General features: G+C 42.6%; 1 protein-coding gene across 1 annotated transcript in view; it reads right to left on the bottom strand.

Moving 5' to 3' along the window:
* Window positions 1–1,449: 1,449 nt before the first annotated feature.
* LOC148505895 (extracellular calcium-sensing receptor-like) overlaps window positions 1,450–16,869 on the bottom strand; it is a 71,535-nt gene continuing 56,115 nt past the window's right edge. The window contains exons 5-7 of the mRNA XM_088447616.1: window positions 8,621–8,848; window positions 4,087–4,210; window positions 1,450–2,354 (exon numbers count right to left, since the gene is read on the bottom strand). Coding sequence (XP_088303742.1) covers window positions 1,450–2,354; window positions 4,087–4,210; window positions 8,621–8,848 — 1,257 coding nt within the window. The remainder of the gene's footprint in view (window positions 2,355–4,086; window positions 4,211–8,620; window positions 8,849–16,869) is intronic.

Raw genomic sequence — 16,869 nt, 5'->3', positions numbered from 1 at the left:
AAATTTGGGGCACATGACAATGGGGGTAAGCATATTTTTAAGTCCCTAAAGGTAATTTAAAAAATTTTGCAAAAATACACCTGCCGCTACTCTGCGCAATGAAAAAAACGCGTGCCACATACTTGGGGACCCCACCAGAATTAATTTCATTAGTTTGGCAGGGGACCCCACCAGAATTAATTTCATTAGTTTGGCAGGGGACCCCACCAGAATTAATTTCATTAGTTTGGCATTTTGTTTCCCTATTTTTTTTTTTTCACCCCAAAATTTAGAAACATTTTTTTGGGGTGTCCTGATTTTTTTTTTTTTGCACATTTCATTTTAAGGGGCCATTCTTAAGGGTGCAGGCTATTTTTTTAAGCCTGCACCCCTACAACCCCAAATCTGCACTTTTTTTCACCTGCTATAGGTAATTGAAAAATTATCCCTATTTTTTTTAAATGACTCTTCACCCCATTTACGAAAAAAAAGGAAATTTTTGGGAAATATGCCTGGGACCCCCCTAAAGATGTCCAGACATGGGGGATCACATTTTTGCCTGCTGATGGAAGTCGGGGTTTGTAATAGCCGCGGCAGGTGCATATTTGCGGCTATGAAGAAGGGGTGAAGAATAGCACTTGTTTTTTATTTGTTTAAATAACTATTTCTATCAAATTTGGGGTACATATTTTTAAGTCCCTAAAGTTATTTTAAAAATTCTGCAAAAATGCACCTGCCGCTAGTCCCTGCAATGAAGAAAACACCTGCCGCATACTTCCGACCCCCTCTGGATTAAATGTAACTATTTTAGGAGTGGTATTTAATTTTTTTTTTTCACCCCAAAATGTAAAAAAAAATTGGGGTGTGTCCCAATTTTTGTTGGACTTTTTTTGACACAGATCGTTTTAAGTGGGCATTCCCAAGGGTGCAGGCTAATTGTTTTAAGCCTGCATCCCTAAACCCCAATTCTGCACTTTTTATCGCCAGCCTAAGGCTGGCGAATATTTATCCCCATTTTTTTATATTGACTTTTCACACCGGCGAAAAGTCCATGTAATTGAATACGAGGATAATTGAAATAGGTGAAAATGATGTCATCGGCAATAAATTATCGCCGATTCCAACATTTCGCCTCAAATTGAATATGGACCATAATGTGCAAAGATTGATCACAAAAAACTGAGAATTAGACCTAATTTACTAATTCTTGAAATTCTCTGCATTGATTGGTAATTTTAATGCCACAACCTGCTATGTGGCAAACCTTACCAAATTGTGGACCTGTTGTAGAGAAGCTGCCATACAATGGATATATATGAGCCAATGTACATGGAAATAAAACAAGTTTATTGGATCATTTGTAAATGTAATTTTATATTTTGTTCAGTACTATTATTTTAGTATTAAAAGTATTAAATAGTATTAATAGTATTAAAAATCGACATTCTATTTTTTTGTGATCTTAACCTACTAATCTCTTTCTCTGCCCATAACATTTGCTTTGGAGTTCAAATTGGGTCTAAATAACATGATGAAACATTTAGGAAGAAACATACAGATCACCAGAGCCCAACTGGATGCCAGGATGGCAAATATTTCCATGGACACGGTGTATTTTCCCTGAGCACTGAGGGAGGCTGGAATAAAGGAGACCCAGACACTGAGGAAGGCCAACATGCTGAAAGTGATAAACTGGGCTTCATTGAAGCTGTCAGGAAGTCTCCGAGCCAGGAAGGCAACAATGAAGCTTATGGTGGCCAGAAGAAACAGATAACCCAGCATGGCCCAGAATGCAAAGGGGGATCCCTCATTACACTCAACAATGATGAGTCCTTGTTTGGTTTGAGTGTTGTATTGTGGGAAAGGAGGGGCAAGTGACAGCCAAGTGACACACAAGAGAAATTGTAGAAGGAAACAAGTAAAAATGATCATGTAGGACACTCGAGTATTGGTCCATCTCCTCAGGCTGCTGCCTGGTCTAGTGGCCATGAAAGCGAACACCACCATGACAGTTTTAGCCAAAATGCATGATATGCAAAGGGTAAAAACTAGGCCAAATGTAGCTTGACGGAGCAGACATTGCTCAGGTTGGGGGTAACCAATGAAAGTCAGAGGGCAAAGGAAACAGAAGGACAGTGACATCAGGAGAAGGCAACTTAGAGAGTAGTTGTTGGCTTTTACTATTGGAGTGGATTTGTATTGAATGAATAGCCTTAAAATGACATTTGGAATGAAAAAGGACAAGATGGATGTAATGGTTAAAGTAGCTCCCAATGGGTCATCATAGGAGAGGAACTCTATGGGTTTCTCCAGGCATCTCGACTTCTGTGCATTTGGCCACTGATTCCATGGACAAGTGACACAAGCAGCAGAATCTGAAATATAAATATAATGCAATAAGTTACATGTCTGCAGAATAATTGTATGCATGTCAATATAGTATAAATACTCAAACATACATATGAAATCAATCTATTCTATTTTCATTAATAAGTTTCATAATATGCTGATAAAGATGTGTCCTCCTCATACACTGAGCGTCTATACACCACACGATGCAAGACACCCAGCGAGACTGAGATGCTCCAAGAGGAGTACCGTATCCTATATCACACCTTCATATCATATCACAGATGCAGTGAAAAGCCACTCACAGGGTACCAGAGATGCTGGGATGTGACTTTAACCACACGGGAATTGGTGTAACACAATAACAAAGTCGTAGATGAAGCACAACAGAACTGGGTGTAAGGAAAAGCCGCAGCTGCTCACATTGAAGCTCTTTTTACGCAGATTCAGGTTCAGTTTCAGAGAGATATACAAAGTAGCTGAAGTACACGGCATTGCCAGGGTTTAAATCTTCAAGTTATTACATTTTATTATGTAAATAATAAAATTCAAATCCATCCAGTGGAAGGCCCAAAACAGGCTCCCTGTGTCAAAGTTCTGCCTGCCGCACTTCACCGTGATATCCGACCGGGACTCCAATTACTCCATTAGGCATCCCAGACCAATTGCCCTCTGTGAAGTTTATCCAAATCCATACAGTGGAAGGCCCAGAATAGGATACCTGGGTCAAAGTTCAGCCCAGTGTCCCCAGGTCAAAGTTCTGCTCAGCATACACCAACGGGAGGTCTGACCAGGACCTCATCCCCCCAGTATGTCTTCTGGGATCCAATGTTACACTTTGTGAAGTTTTCATCTAAATTATGTGATGTTGTCCAGATCCATCCAGTAGAAGGCTCAGAACAGGCTCACTGTGTCAAAGGTCTTCCCAGTGCACTCCACTGTAAGGACCATCCAGGACCCCAACCACTTAATTAGGCATCCCATACCAATTGCCACCCCTCTGTAGAGTTTTCATCCAAATCCATCCAGTGGAAGGCCCAAAACAGGCTCTCCAGGTCAAAGTTCTGTGGAGTGTACACCAACAGGAGGTCTGACTGGGACCTCAAACCCATAGTATGTCTTTTGGGATCCAATGTTACGACTCTGTGAAGTTTTCATCCAAATCCATCCAGTAGAAGGCTCAGAACACGCTCCCTGGGTCACAGTTTTGCCCAGTGTACACCAATGGGAGGTCGAACCGGGACACTAACCCCCCGAAAACTTGGCCAGGATCCAATTGGACCACCTCACATTGGTTTCATCCCATTCGATGCAGGGGTTTCCAAATGCATATCCGGACAGACAGAAAGTCAAGCAAACAAACAAACAAACACACCAATGAATTTTATATATAAGATATTGCAAACCCCAGGGGTCAGTGTACACTTTCAGTCCAGTTTTGTTGTTTCCAGTTGTTTTTATATATGCAAATAACTTGCAGAATCTGAGTGAAAAAGATGCTCTGCGTGGCCAAGTTGCCCAGGACCTGTGATGCAGAGGGGGGATATTTGGAATGACTTGAACCACAGTGTAAAAGGGCACATCTGTACCTTGGGAAAAATATACAAACAGTAAAATCAAAATTTCACATTTTAGCTGGTTGTCTCTCAGGCACAGAATATTAGATAGCTATGATTCCATGTGAGAGCAATGAGCGACATACAGGCTTTACATTTGGTAAATTTTGTTTTTGAATATTCCTTTGATTACACCTCTTACCTGTATGGTTGGAGATCTCCCCCTGTGGGCAGGGGACACACTGGAAGCAGCAGGTGGGTTGTCCTCTCCTAGCTGCCTTTCTGAATCCTGGGGGACAACTCTCAGAGCAAACCGATACTGGTACCTGGGGAGATTGCAGACAGACTAGATAAGCTGCATACACACACAACGATTTTGTCACCAACGATTTTCTGAACAATTTTCTAAACGATTATCTGTCAGATTTTTTGAAGTGTAATAAACGATTTTTTTTAACTACAAACGATTTTTGCATATTCCCTTAATGAAAATCGTTGAGTTGGTCAGTCTAACTGAACTACAAACTACAAACGTGAATGCGCATGAACGATAATCGTTCATCGTTTTCACTCAGAAAGTGAACGATTTTTTCAACGATTGAACGATAAACAATATTGTTAAAAAAATCGTTGTGTGTGTATGCACCTTTAGTTTTAATCTCTATTGAAGGTTCTTTAGCTTATTACTTGTAGTTTCAATAACTAAATTGTAATATAAAACACATGATGAAGTATGATCAATATGTACAATAATTGTTATGAATAAAATTGCAATCAATATATACTATATAGATGGCTACACACTGCATGAAAGTGTACAGCATGTATTAACTACTTAGTAAGTATGTCATTATCTCTCTCTCTCTCTCTCTCTCTGGCAGATTTATGATAGCTTATAGAGAGATGAAGTGGATAGAGATAAAGTACCAAGCAATCAGCTCCTGTCATTTAAAACACATCCTGTAAAATTACAGTTAGGAGCTGATCGGTTGGTGCTTTCTCTCTCAACTTTATTTCTCTCTAAGATTTGATACATCCCTCAATAGTCCGCAATTTGCAGGAGTTACCACGATTCCAGGCGAAATAATCTAGTCAACAGATTTAGAATGGCTGCTAGTTTAAAGCAGTGGTTCTAAGCCTCTACCCTCAAGTTTCCCAACAGCTCATGCTTTGAGGAAGTCTGTCTGGCAACGCAGTGCTGGGATCGCAAATGCAGCAGGGTGTGTCATACAGGGGGTGTCATACACAGTGGCAAACACAGGATTTCTAGAGGGGGGTTTCCAAATGCTTGATTTTAGAGTGAGTGTGGCCAATCCATGAAGAGGGCATAATTAGCACTTATCCAGCTTTAATATGCGTCATACAAAGTATATTGTGTTGCATAATTCCAGCATATACAGGACCAGCGATCACAGTAAGCTACGGCAGTAAGGGCCTGATTCAGAGCCGGACGCTATTTGCGCTCGCTCGTCCAGAAAAAGGGGCTGGCTATTTAAATTAACCGTTCGCTCTTTGCGGTCTGTTCACGCCTCTATGTCTGAACAAGCGAACAAAACATGCGAACATAATTTTAAAAAACACGCCCCCTGGCCGCTCGCATCATACGTCATGTTCGCTATTTATTAGATTAATCGGACGGCGTATAAACTGCTCGCTATTCTTGTGGTTGGGTTTTCCTACCACAATCATGCGAGCAGTTCTAACTATAAAACAACCAACTGACGTGGTCGATGACGCTGCTTTAATAATTATGCACACCCTTAAAACGCCCGTTTTGAACTTTAGGCACGCCTGCGTTCTGATCTCCACTCCCCGTTTTCAAGCACCTTCCCCTGTTACCACCCACAAACGCCTCATCCTGTCACTCAAAATAGCAGCCATTCGCTATTTAGTGAGCACACAATTTTCGGCCGCACTGACTGGTTTGCGCATGCATATTAAAATCCGTATGCATGCGCAGTTGTGCGAACATCGGTCGGAACGAACGAGTGGCCGCTTACGAGCGGCTCTGAATCAGGCCCTAAGTCCATCCTGTCTGAGCAGAATGTTTTTTTTTCAGATGTGGGCACCATTCCAGAGCATCAGAGCAAGTCCAGGAGTCAAGGGGAGCGGCAGAAGAACCTAGCACTGCCCTGGACATATATATACATATTGGTCTCTTTATATCAGTGATTCCCAACCTCGGTCCTCAAGGCACACTAACAGTCCTGGTTTTAGTGATATCCATGCTAAAGCACAGATGGTTAAATCTAAATAACTGAGGTACTAATTAAGTCACCTGTTCTCAAGTATGGCTATCCTTAAAACCTGGTCTGTTAGTGTGCCTTGAGGACCGTAGTTGGGAACCCCTGCCTTATATACTGGATAGTGTATTATTATACAGTATTAAAAATTAAGCCTATTGATGGTCTATAGCAGTGCACCCCTAACAGTGCATGTTTTCCACATCTCCTAGTTTGTGCACAGGTGTATTTATTACTGGCTGACACATTTTAAAAGGTGGTGCTAATTATTTCATTTCTGATACTGAGAACAACATGCAGCTCTAGTAACATTGTATTATATTACTATTTCTATTGTGGTCATGGTGGGTGCTGGGGATGGGGGTTTCCAGGCAGACGGAAACCCCCCCTGCATTTGCCTATGCATACAGGGGGTGTCATACACCTCCTGCTGCATTTGCATTATTGCAAGGATCGCAATTGCACAGCTGTCTGTGTGCAACTGTGCAATTGTGATTCTTGCTGAAGCGATCCCTAAGTCACCTCTGCTCAAGAATGGATATACTTAAAATGAGGACTGTAATTGTTGAGTTTGGGAACCTCTAAGGTAAACATTATTAATGGGTGATTCCAAAGATGGTTCCCTATCTAATGTATTTCTGGAAAATGATAACTCAGTGACAACAGTAATTCAACATTAATACACAGGCAGTCTAAACAAATAGCTAGGTTTCCTAATATTCTACATAACAATAAAACATGGCCACATTACTGTACACCAGGGTTGCCTACCCTCCCTATTCGGGGGGGAGCCTCCCGATAAACGAGTGCAGCTCCTGCCCCCCCGAAAAGGCAGGCAAGCCTCCCGCCTGCCGCCGATCCCCCGTCTCCCCCCGCCAGTACCTGTTAAACCCCCACAGTGGGGGGGGCGCTGACGCAATTCGCGTAATTTTGGCCCCGCCCCCTGCTTCACAATGCCTGTTTTTTCGGCATTGTGTAGCGGAGGCGGGGCCAAAATGATGCGATCGCATGGCCCCGCCCCCTGTCACACCCGCAAACTGTCTTCAGCCCGGCCATGCCCCCTTTTGCCGGCCACACCCCCTGTTCTGCCGATCTGGCTGCTCCCTCCCGGAAGGAGCAGCCAGAAAGTCGGCAAGTATGCTGTACACTTTAAATTGTATTGCAATGTCTCAGTGCCTTTTAATTTTCTTATAGTTTCCACAAGGGGCTACATCATGCTATTGCATTTTAAATAGAGATGTGCACCGATCCAGTGTTTTGTATCTGGATTAATTTCCGTGTTTTGGTTTTGGATATGATGTTAAAAAAAAAAAACAGCTCAAATTATGTCAATTTGACCAGTTTACTGTACATGCAATCCAAAACCCCAGTTCCCAACTGCAGGAAGATCTGAACCGGGACGCGGTTCAGCTCGGTACCCCAAAGTGATTTCAAACTGAGACCCAGCTCGACTCGAAACCCCAAAATTTGGTTTTTGCCAGTTCTCTAGGAACCGAAACTGCACATCTCTAATTTTAAAGTAAAGAATGCCTTGACCTATTCTATATACAAAGTTTTTATTTTAAGTGAATATGGTGATTATTATGACTGAAATACACTAATGGTAAATGTGCCCTTGTCACAACTCACGTGCAGATAATAGATGCTAACCCGTACTTCAGGATTGGCTAGTCCCCGAACTGATGAACGGAGTCTAACGTTCTTGCAGTGTTCACCAGGGACTCCCGCAAGAGGTTTGGCCTTAGCTGCATCTGACATGCAGGTCGCGGCCCTCAGGCTAGTTTCCCTAGTACAGGTGCCGGTGTACTCTGTGCTGGAGCAGAGGACAGTGAAGGTGCTCAACTTGGTCAATAAGCCGGTTCAGAACCAACTCAACAAGGTGATACCAGGGGTTAGGCAATATCAGGAGAGGAACGAAGCCAAGGTCAGAACCAGAATACCAAGCACAGTACCAGGGAGGAGACAGAGACAGGTCACGAACAAGCCAAAGGTCAGAACGAGTTGACAGTATCACTGGTAAGAACGCTGGAGTAAGTTAATGGAGACTTTACTCCTGCACCAGAGTGTCCTCAGTGACTTCCTTATAGGAGGAGGCTAATTTTGATGCCCCAGTGACGTCACTCCCCCAAGGTGTCTAGCCCTTTAAAAATGATACTGAGCAGCCCACATGGCACTATGGGAGCTGCAGCTGCTCACTAACAGAAGGAGAGACCTGCCGCCAGGACCACACACAGCATGCCCTGAGTGGCTACAGCCAGCCAAATCTAGAGGCAGAAGGGAACTAAGAAGCACCCGCCAACTGCCCCGTGGACCACCAGTGCTGCTGTATCTGGTGAGTGGATGCCAGGGTCCGGCATGCTGAGACAGCCCTTTTCCCATGCAAACAAATCTCAGAGAGAGCCTATGGAATGAGTGTAAAACATATCAGGAAAGTGTATTTGTTAGTGCGGAGCCATCAATGAATTCCAGTAAATTATATTCTCTTGATTGCACCTGGTTGTCTTCAGTAGCCCAATGCAACAGACTTGAGTTGATGGTGAAAACTTGACCAAGAGGCACCGTGTTGTCATAACCGCCGACCTTGACTTGCCGTATGGCACCATTTGGACCCAGCTGCCAATTCAGAATGTCATAGGCTGCAGGTGGGTCTCCATTCTCATCAAAGAAAAGTTCTCTTCCAGTACTCAGTTTTAGCCTCACCCTCTTCATATAGTGCAGGATCTGTGAAGTGACAGACATTTAAAACATGAGGTCAGTACAGTATATTAAATGGCATCTACTGATGGAAATTTTATAAACTATTTTTTTTACAAGCCCACCACACTCCATTAGGGACCAGTCTCCCGTCATTTCTATTAATATTGTATTTGGTTAAAATTTAGGATGCACATGCCAATATACATTATTACATTAATACTGTTTATGTCTCATGTTGGTGTGTTTGGCCCCATGGCTGCCCATTTAAGTGTATCATGTAAATTTTCGCATAACCATGCTCCATAAACCAGCATGTGTGAGTTTTGGTGTTGCCGAGTAACTGGGCACCAATAAGGTGTTCTAACAGAGGTTAAGTTCAGAGAGGGCGTGCAGATGGAATTGCGGCATATAAGAAGTTGTGTGTACGCATGACTATACCTCTTACCAAAGGATTTCTAGCACCAAGACTCCGGCTGGTGTAAGGGAGCACTGAAAATGATGATGGTTCTGATACTGAGCATGCGGATAGGGGTGGTCTGGCCACAGAGATGCATAGAAAAGGAATGCTTTGAAAGAACAAATTTCAGTTCGCAAAATCTCCAAAATAAACACCTGCTGCCAGCATGACCTGGACACTTTACGCTGAGCTCCCCACTTGGAAACTTAAAAAACGTACCACTGTACTTGGATCTATATGTGCTGTTTTTGTGTTTTCAAATCATCTCACTGCTTATCTGTAGTTGGTACTAATGTCAATTTTCCTTTACACTCTTGAAAGTCCTGTCTAAATTGCTATCACTTTTTAACTTAGCCTCACATCTTCTCACTTCTAACACTGTCTAATTTAGATTTGTATTTCTACACCCATAAATTCACCAGAGCTATTCCGCTCAATAACTCACTATACTTTCACCCACATTGAAGCAAATTGACTGCACTGTCTCATACAACCTCCATTCCTACTTCCAATTTTCCTTTCCCTATTTCTCTCATCCACACAATGACCACATTATCTTCAATTTCCCCTTCACTCAGTGTCCACATGATTTTTACTCCACCACCTATTCCCACCTCTATCCTCAACCCATTGTTTTCTCCATCTCCTTCTCATTCCTCTCTCCCCCCTCCTCTTTATTTGTTCGACTCCTCTGCTACCCTCCCCTGCCTTTCCTGTTCCTCCTTTTATATTCACTCCCCTCCATGGTCATAATACCCACCGCTAAGCCCTGCTCCCTCCCTCTTCTCCCTGTCACCCCTTTCCACCTCCAACCACCTCACACTAAACTCCCACCCTACCCACCACCTGCAGCTTCCTTTCCTAGCACAGGTGCCTGCACCGTCACTTCACTATCTTCATCTATGTCCCCTAATTAATTTCACCCCCATGCTACAGCAACCCTGACCATCTCATACACATGTCTCCCATTAACTCAGTCCCTTTCTCCTGTGCCCTCTGGAATGCCAGATCTGTTTTTAACAAACTGGTCCACACCAATGACCTTTTCATCTCCAACTCTCTAAATCTCCTAGCCATCACTGAAACCTGGTTTTCCCCCACTGACATCACTTTTCCTGCAGCTCTCTCCTCTGAGGCCTCACATTATATCACACACCCCGGTCTGAGGATTGCCATTGTGGTAATGTTGGAGTTTTTCTATCCTCCAGTTACTCCTACCAACTCATACCCTCTGAACCACCCCTTCATTCTCTACATTTAAGGTATTTGCTCTTCACCTTTTTCAATCTGTACACCTCTGTCAATTATCATCCAATTGGTCCTCCCCCAAAATTTCTTGACAACTTTGCTTCCTGGCTCCCCCACTTCCTCTCTTCAGACCTTCCTGCCCTCATCTTAGGTGACTTTGATATATCGATGTCCCCACAAAATCTTCTGCTTCTAAACTCATTTCAACACATCCTCACTTTGTCTATCTCAATGGCCCTCCTCATACTCCCATTTGTGTAAACACTCACATTATCTGGTCTTTACTCACTGCTTTGATATCTTTGATTACATAAATTCCCCCTCTCTTACCATCAACTTCTAATTTTTAACTTATCCCTCACCCTTTCTCCACCTCCACAGATTATCATCACTGAGCGTAACCTTGAGGCTATTGACACCATATCCTTTTCCTCCCTGCTCAACTCTTCTCTAACCCATTATCTCTCTACTGCACTGTAAAAGCTATTTCCATTTGCAACATCTCCATTACTTCTGTCCTTGACTCTGTGATTTTGTGACCACTACTGTCACCCATGTTTTGTTCTGGGTCCACTCCCATTTTCCCTATATACTTCTTCTCTAGGTGAGCTCATCAGCTCTATGGCATTGACTTTCATCTTTATGCTGTTGACACTCAAATCTACCTTTCCTCCCCTGACCTCTCCCCCTCTCTCCTGTTCTCCAGCTATCTCTCTGTTATTTCTTCAAGGATTTCCCAGCTCTTTCTTAAACTTAACATGTCTAAGACTGGGCTGATCAACCTTCACCCTCCCATATAACCTCACCTCCCACAATTTCATTATCTATTGACAGAGCAACCATATCTTCTAGCCCCCAAGTGTGCTGTCTAGGAGTTATCTTTGACTCCTCTCCTTCAAACCACACATCCAGTACATTTTGCAGTTCTGCCATTTTCACCTATGAAATATTTCTAGGATGAGACCTTTCTCACTCTGGCAGCAACTAACACTAATTAATCATCTCAAGATTAGACTACTGTAACCTCCTCCTATCTGACTTCCCTCTCTCCCACCTCTCTCCACTCCAATCAGTCCTCAATGCTGCTGCCCAACTCACCTTACTCTACAAACATACAATATCGGCCTCCCCTCTACTGCAAGCCCTTCACTGACTCCCATTCCTCTTTAGAACCCAATTCAAGCTTCTCACACTCAGTTACAAAGCCCTCACCCAATACTCTCCCATTTACATCTCTTACCTTATCTCTCTTTACACTTCCACTCACTGTGCTAGACTAGAGCTAGATCAGAAACTTTCCTTGCTGGGGCATTCCTGTTATGTCTTATATGTAATGATATTATAATTAAAACATAGCTTTTAATGTCATATAAATCTAAAATATAAGGGATATATAGTCGACTCCACAAAGTGATTATGATTCTTCCTTGTATTAAAAATGGTGACAAATATATTGGTGAAAAATATTAATCAACACTCATGTCTGGACTGTTCATGACAGAAAGAATCACTAAGGCTATGTTGCCCCCCAGTCAGTGCTATGGCAGTTATAACCCTGGGAGTATATGCTTCCCTAATAATTTGTGCTATACTTCAATGTATTATTGGGTCAAGAATCTATATATAGCCATATATACCTCTGCTGGCAGAATGGCTATTTAGTCTATAAACCAGTTATATTCACAAGATTCTCTTACATTTAATTAACTGCACTTTGCCCACTGTTTTTTACTGCATACATCATTCCCTATTCTGTACAACATTGCACTTTTAGCCCATGTATAAAATTGCTGTAAAAGTTGGGCTGATATATGGTCTGCTAAACCAGGTAAATACTGCAAACAGGGCAGATATATTGTCTGCTAAACCAGGTAAATCCTGAAAATCTTAACTGTGTGCAAAATTATTACAAAGGTATATTTGAATTGTTGATTCATATACTTATCAGATAAAATACAGGTGACCAGGACTTCTGCTGTACTGTATCTATAATACTGTACTTGTTATCCATAAACATATATGCTGGGAAAAATACAATATGTACACTCACAATATGCAATTTGGGCAAAATGCAATAAATGTGTGTGTATATTAATGCTGTGTTGGGAAATTGTTACCCATTGTAGAACTGCACTGTATTGTGATAAGACAATCATATGCAATATTTGATCTAAGTTTATTAGCTGGATTTTTTTGTGAAGTATATGAATCAACAATTCAACATATATATAGATTCTTGACCCAATAATACATTGAAGTACAGCACAAATTATTAAGGAAGCATATACTCCCAGGGTTATAACTGCCATAGCACTGACTGGGGGGCAACATAGCCTAAGTGATTCTTTCTGTCATGTACAGCCCAGACATGAGTTTTGATTAATATTTTTCACCAATATCTTTGTCACCATTTTTAATACAAGGGAGACTCATAATCACTTTCTGGAGTCTACTATATATCCCTTATATTTTAGATTTACATGACATTAAAATCTATGTTTTAATTATAATATCATTACATATTGCAGTAAGAGTGCCCTAGTAAGGGAAATTTCTGATCTAGCTCTAGTCTAGAGGTTTTTGTTACTAGTATGTTGTATACTTTTCCCAGGGAGCACCACCAACAGAGTGAATTATCATACTTATGATTTATGAGCATTATAGTTGGTTCTAAAGATTTGGTTTCTAAATTCCAGTGCGGGATTCTTCGATCTGTTTTACAGAATATGGGTTTCTCTCAATCACCCAGACAGCAAGCAGATAAAACCAAAGTAATGGTTTATTTTTCCACAGCACACAGAAATATATAATATATAAGGACAAGAGGTATATACAGTGAACAGACAATTTGCAGGTAGCAGTCCAGATAGGGCCAGTCTCAGTAGGGGATAAAGTTCCAGGACAAGTCCGCAGTGAATAGCGTATAAGTCCACCCCAGCATTTCCAGGATCCCACACAGTAGAAACTATCACAGATCACACAGCAGTGATAGAGTATTTGTCCACACAGAATTTCCAAATGTATATGTCCACACAGAACTGGTGATGCATTCCACTAAGCACCTTGGCAAAAATTTCATTCTTAGCCAAGGTCAGTGACTAACATCCGAAGCTGCCTTCGGTGACCTCTTTTGAAAGCTTCCAATTTCCAACGGTGGGTGTTGCACCATTCCCTGATTGGTGTGGATCTCTTATCTCCTACCTCCCCCAGATATTACTTCTCTGATGAACACCTGCTGGGTTGGCTCCATTCAGTCTGCCAGACTCCAGTGAGGCACAAAGGCAGGCAAATGGAAGGAGGTGTAAATCTGGAGTGTCCCCTGCGGAGGTGGAAATTAATTCAAGAGGTCTTTTGTTCTGTGAGGTGTTACATTGCTCTACTGGTTATGAATAAAACAGACATATGGACATGGCTAAACATAAGATCTTACAAAGTATTAAAAATTAAATGTCCTTATATTATTACAGTATAGAATATACCTGCTACTGCAAAAGTATAAGTCCTGTGATTGAACACACATACACTAGCAGGCGGGTAGGGGAACACAAAGTGCTAAAAATTTCATTAATCGCTTCAGGGACTGAGATGCTGCAAATACATTTTTAACACATATCTCATGTCCTTACACAAACATTTTAACATTTTACCAACCATATATTATATAAAACTCTGCAAATGCATGGCATGTCTAGAGAACTCTTTCCTGTTCTTCAATAGTGTCCAGCACTTACGATTCTGCATGCTACAGTCAATGTAGATTTATTAATTTGTTTCTCAGTCAGGGAACTGGAACAGTGATTAGCACATTGACAAAATAAACCATCTGGCATCTTCTGTTATTAAATGCACTAATGTGTTTAAGCAAAGCAGCTTAATATTTAGTCAATATACAAAATAGAGGTCACAGTTGACCTTTACCAACTCAGAGGTAACACAGAATTGTGATAAACAGATGAGGGGAGAGAGGGGCCTAACATGCCATGTATTATGATAGTAATCTCATTACCATGTGTGAGTACTCAAGCTCAAATGTCATCCCTTTGGCCAGGCTGTTGCAGCTAAAGCTTACCACAGCCTGACTTGGTCCTGGCAGCCTGTGAGGCCAGGAAATCTCATCCATCCCAGAAAGCGGGGGTGACAGACAGAGCCATAGAGAGATTTCAGGTGTCCTAGTACTCTCAGGGGTGCGGCCTAACTGCAGGAGGTGTGGCCATGTCCCTAGTAGAAATAAAGTAAAGATTTTCTTTGCAGTTCCACTTTGCGCTGATCAGAGGTGCACTGTGAGCCCCTCTGCCAGGGGTAGATCCAGGGGGTTGCGATCAGTGTGATCACTCCCCCACACAGGCAGAGGAGACTGGTGCAATTCAGCCCAGTACACAGCAACATGTGCTGGGCTGGAGATACAGGCTGTTGACAAGTAAAAAGGAAGGGATGGCAGCAACCTGGGCACCCATCGGGCACCTCCAACATGCCCAGGTATGGGTAATTAGTATTTGCTCCACCTCTCAATGCCCCTGGTAACACATACCATTTATAAGAAACCTTGGAAAGAATGCCCCTGATCCACCTCCCAAAGCAATCAGGCTGCAGCTGGGAGGCACGACGAGCAGACTTCAGAGATTCCTTACATTTTTCCTGCACTGGCAATTACTTACATTCTTGTGCTGCACCTCAGTGTTACCATGCCCACCAGGTGCCCTCATTTCTCTCTCTCTGCACCAAAATGTAGTTTGCATCTACTAAAACCTTAAAATTGTCTTTGTTCATGGGAATAGAGCTGTCACTTAGCAACTGCTTAGCAACTGCTGATGGGTTAGGTGGTCAGTCTTCCCGACAAGGCTGGAAAGTTAAAGTGAATAAACTTTCACTTTCCCTAACAACAGCTCTAGGGAGCGGGTCTGACATGTGTGCCACTGTTTGTGTGCAGGCCGGTCACGTGCATGTGTTGGGTCATGTGTGCACTGATACCTGCCCCCTTTTTCAGTTTTTTTGGAAACCGGCTGATGATGCCAATGTTGAACAATAGAAAGTAAAAAACACCAAACAGTCTATTTCACGATGAATAATGACAGGTAGCAGTAAGATTCAACATGAAGGTGTTTACTGAAGAACTTGGGAAAACTCAATATATTAAGAACTGGTAAAAACTGGGAAGAAAGGAAACATAGTCTGTAATAATGAAGGAAGCCTCAGAACTAAGGAAGATCTAATCAACACAGGGAGGAAAGATGAAACTGGAAGAAGCTGGAGCCACTTAGTTTCCTTAGGTGGTTGCATCTGCTGTCTCTTTTGATCTCTTGGGGTGCCTGCAAAGAGATGTAACCAATTTCTAGGATTAGTGTGGCCCCAGGTAATACAAACCAATAGACCTAGCCAGGGGTACCAGTCCTGGGCCTGTGTGAGGGGCCAGGTGGGGGCCCATGTCTTGCAGCCCACAGCCCACCCCAGCTTCTGCCATTACTTAAGTTCGGCCAGGGAGAGAACTGACTACTGATGCAGAAACCTTTCTTCCCAGCCCAGCACATATGCTGCTATCATGCTGTGTGCTCGGCTAGTCAGTTCTCTCTCTCCCTGCATTATTTGCATTAGGGAGCAATTGCACCCACACCCCCTGAAACTGTCACTCCCTGTGCAGCAGGCTGCCATAAATATGTTGAGGAGGGTTTCTGGCCACGACTCCCTGGTTGGCCACACCCCCTCATTGTACCTGAGAAGCTGTTGCTAGGTGGCAGTCCTATTCCCTAGAACAAAGAAAGTTTTCAGGTCTTAGTTTCCTGCCAACTATTGTTTGTTGGGAGGCCTGCCACCTACTAAAGCAACAACCGGTGCGCAAAATATCACATACCTGGTGGTTGCTCTAATAAAATTGATCCTCAGAGAATTGAAGTGTCTCCAGTAGTGCTTAACAAAGGTATGACTGGGAGACCAATGGGCAGCTTGCATTATAGATTGTAGTGGAAACCATTTGGAAGCGCAGTAGTAATAGTAGTGTCATGAATGGAATGACTCTTAAAAATGTAGGTATCCCGAGAGTTTCAGGGCGATAACTATCCATCCCTGGATAGTGGAATGTCTAGCAGGCAGAAGGGTTTATGGCAGGTGATGAAGATTTTGGATATGTCACCATGCAGGGAAGCTGTGAAATCCAGGTAAGCAGTCAGGCATGCAACTAAGCAAAAATCAGGGTCTGACTGGTCTGTAACTAGTTAAAATTCAACTAATGGATAGTTCAAGGAACTGGTTTTCATGTGACCCTTAGAAATTACATGGAACTGCATAGGAGTTTGGGTCATCCAGGGACCTGATATAACTATAAGGTTGAGTTTGGTACCCCTTGCAT

This window comes from Taudactylus pleione, unplaced genomic scaffold (assembly GCF_031769625.1).
Source record: "Taudactylus pleione unplaced genomic scaffold, aTauple2 ptg000435l, whole genome shotgun sequence".
Classification (NCBI taxonomy): Eukaryota; Metazoa; Chordata; class Amphibia; order Anura; family Myobatrachidae; genus Taudactylus; species Taudactylus pleione.
This window is presented reverse-complemented; position numbering and strand designations above follow the sequence as displayed.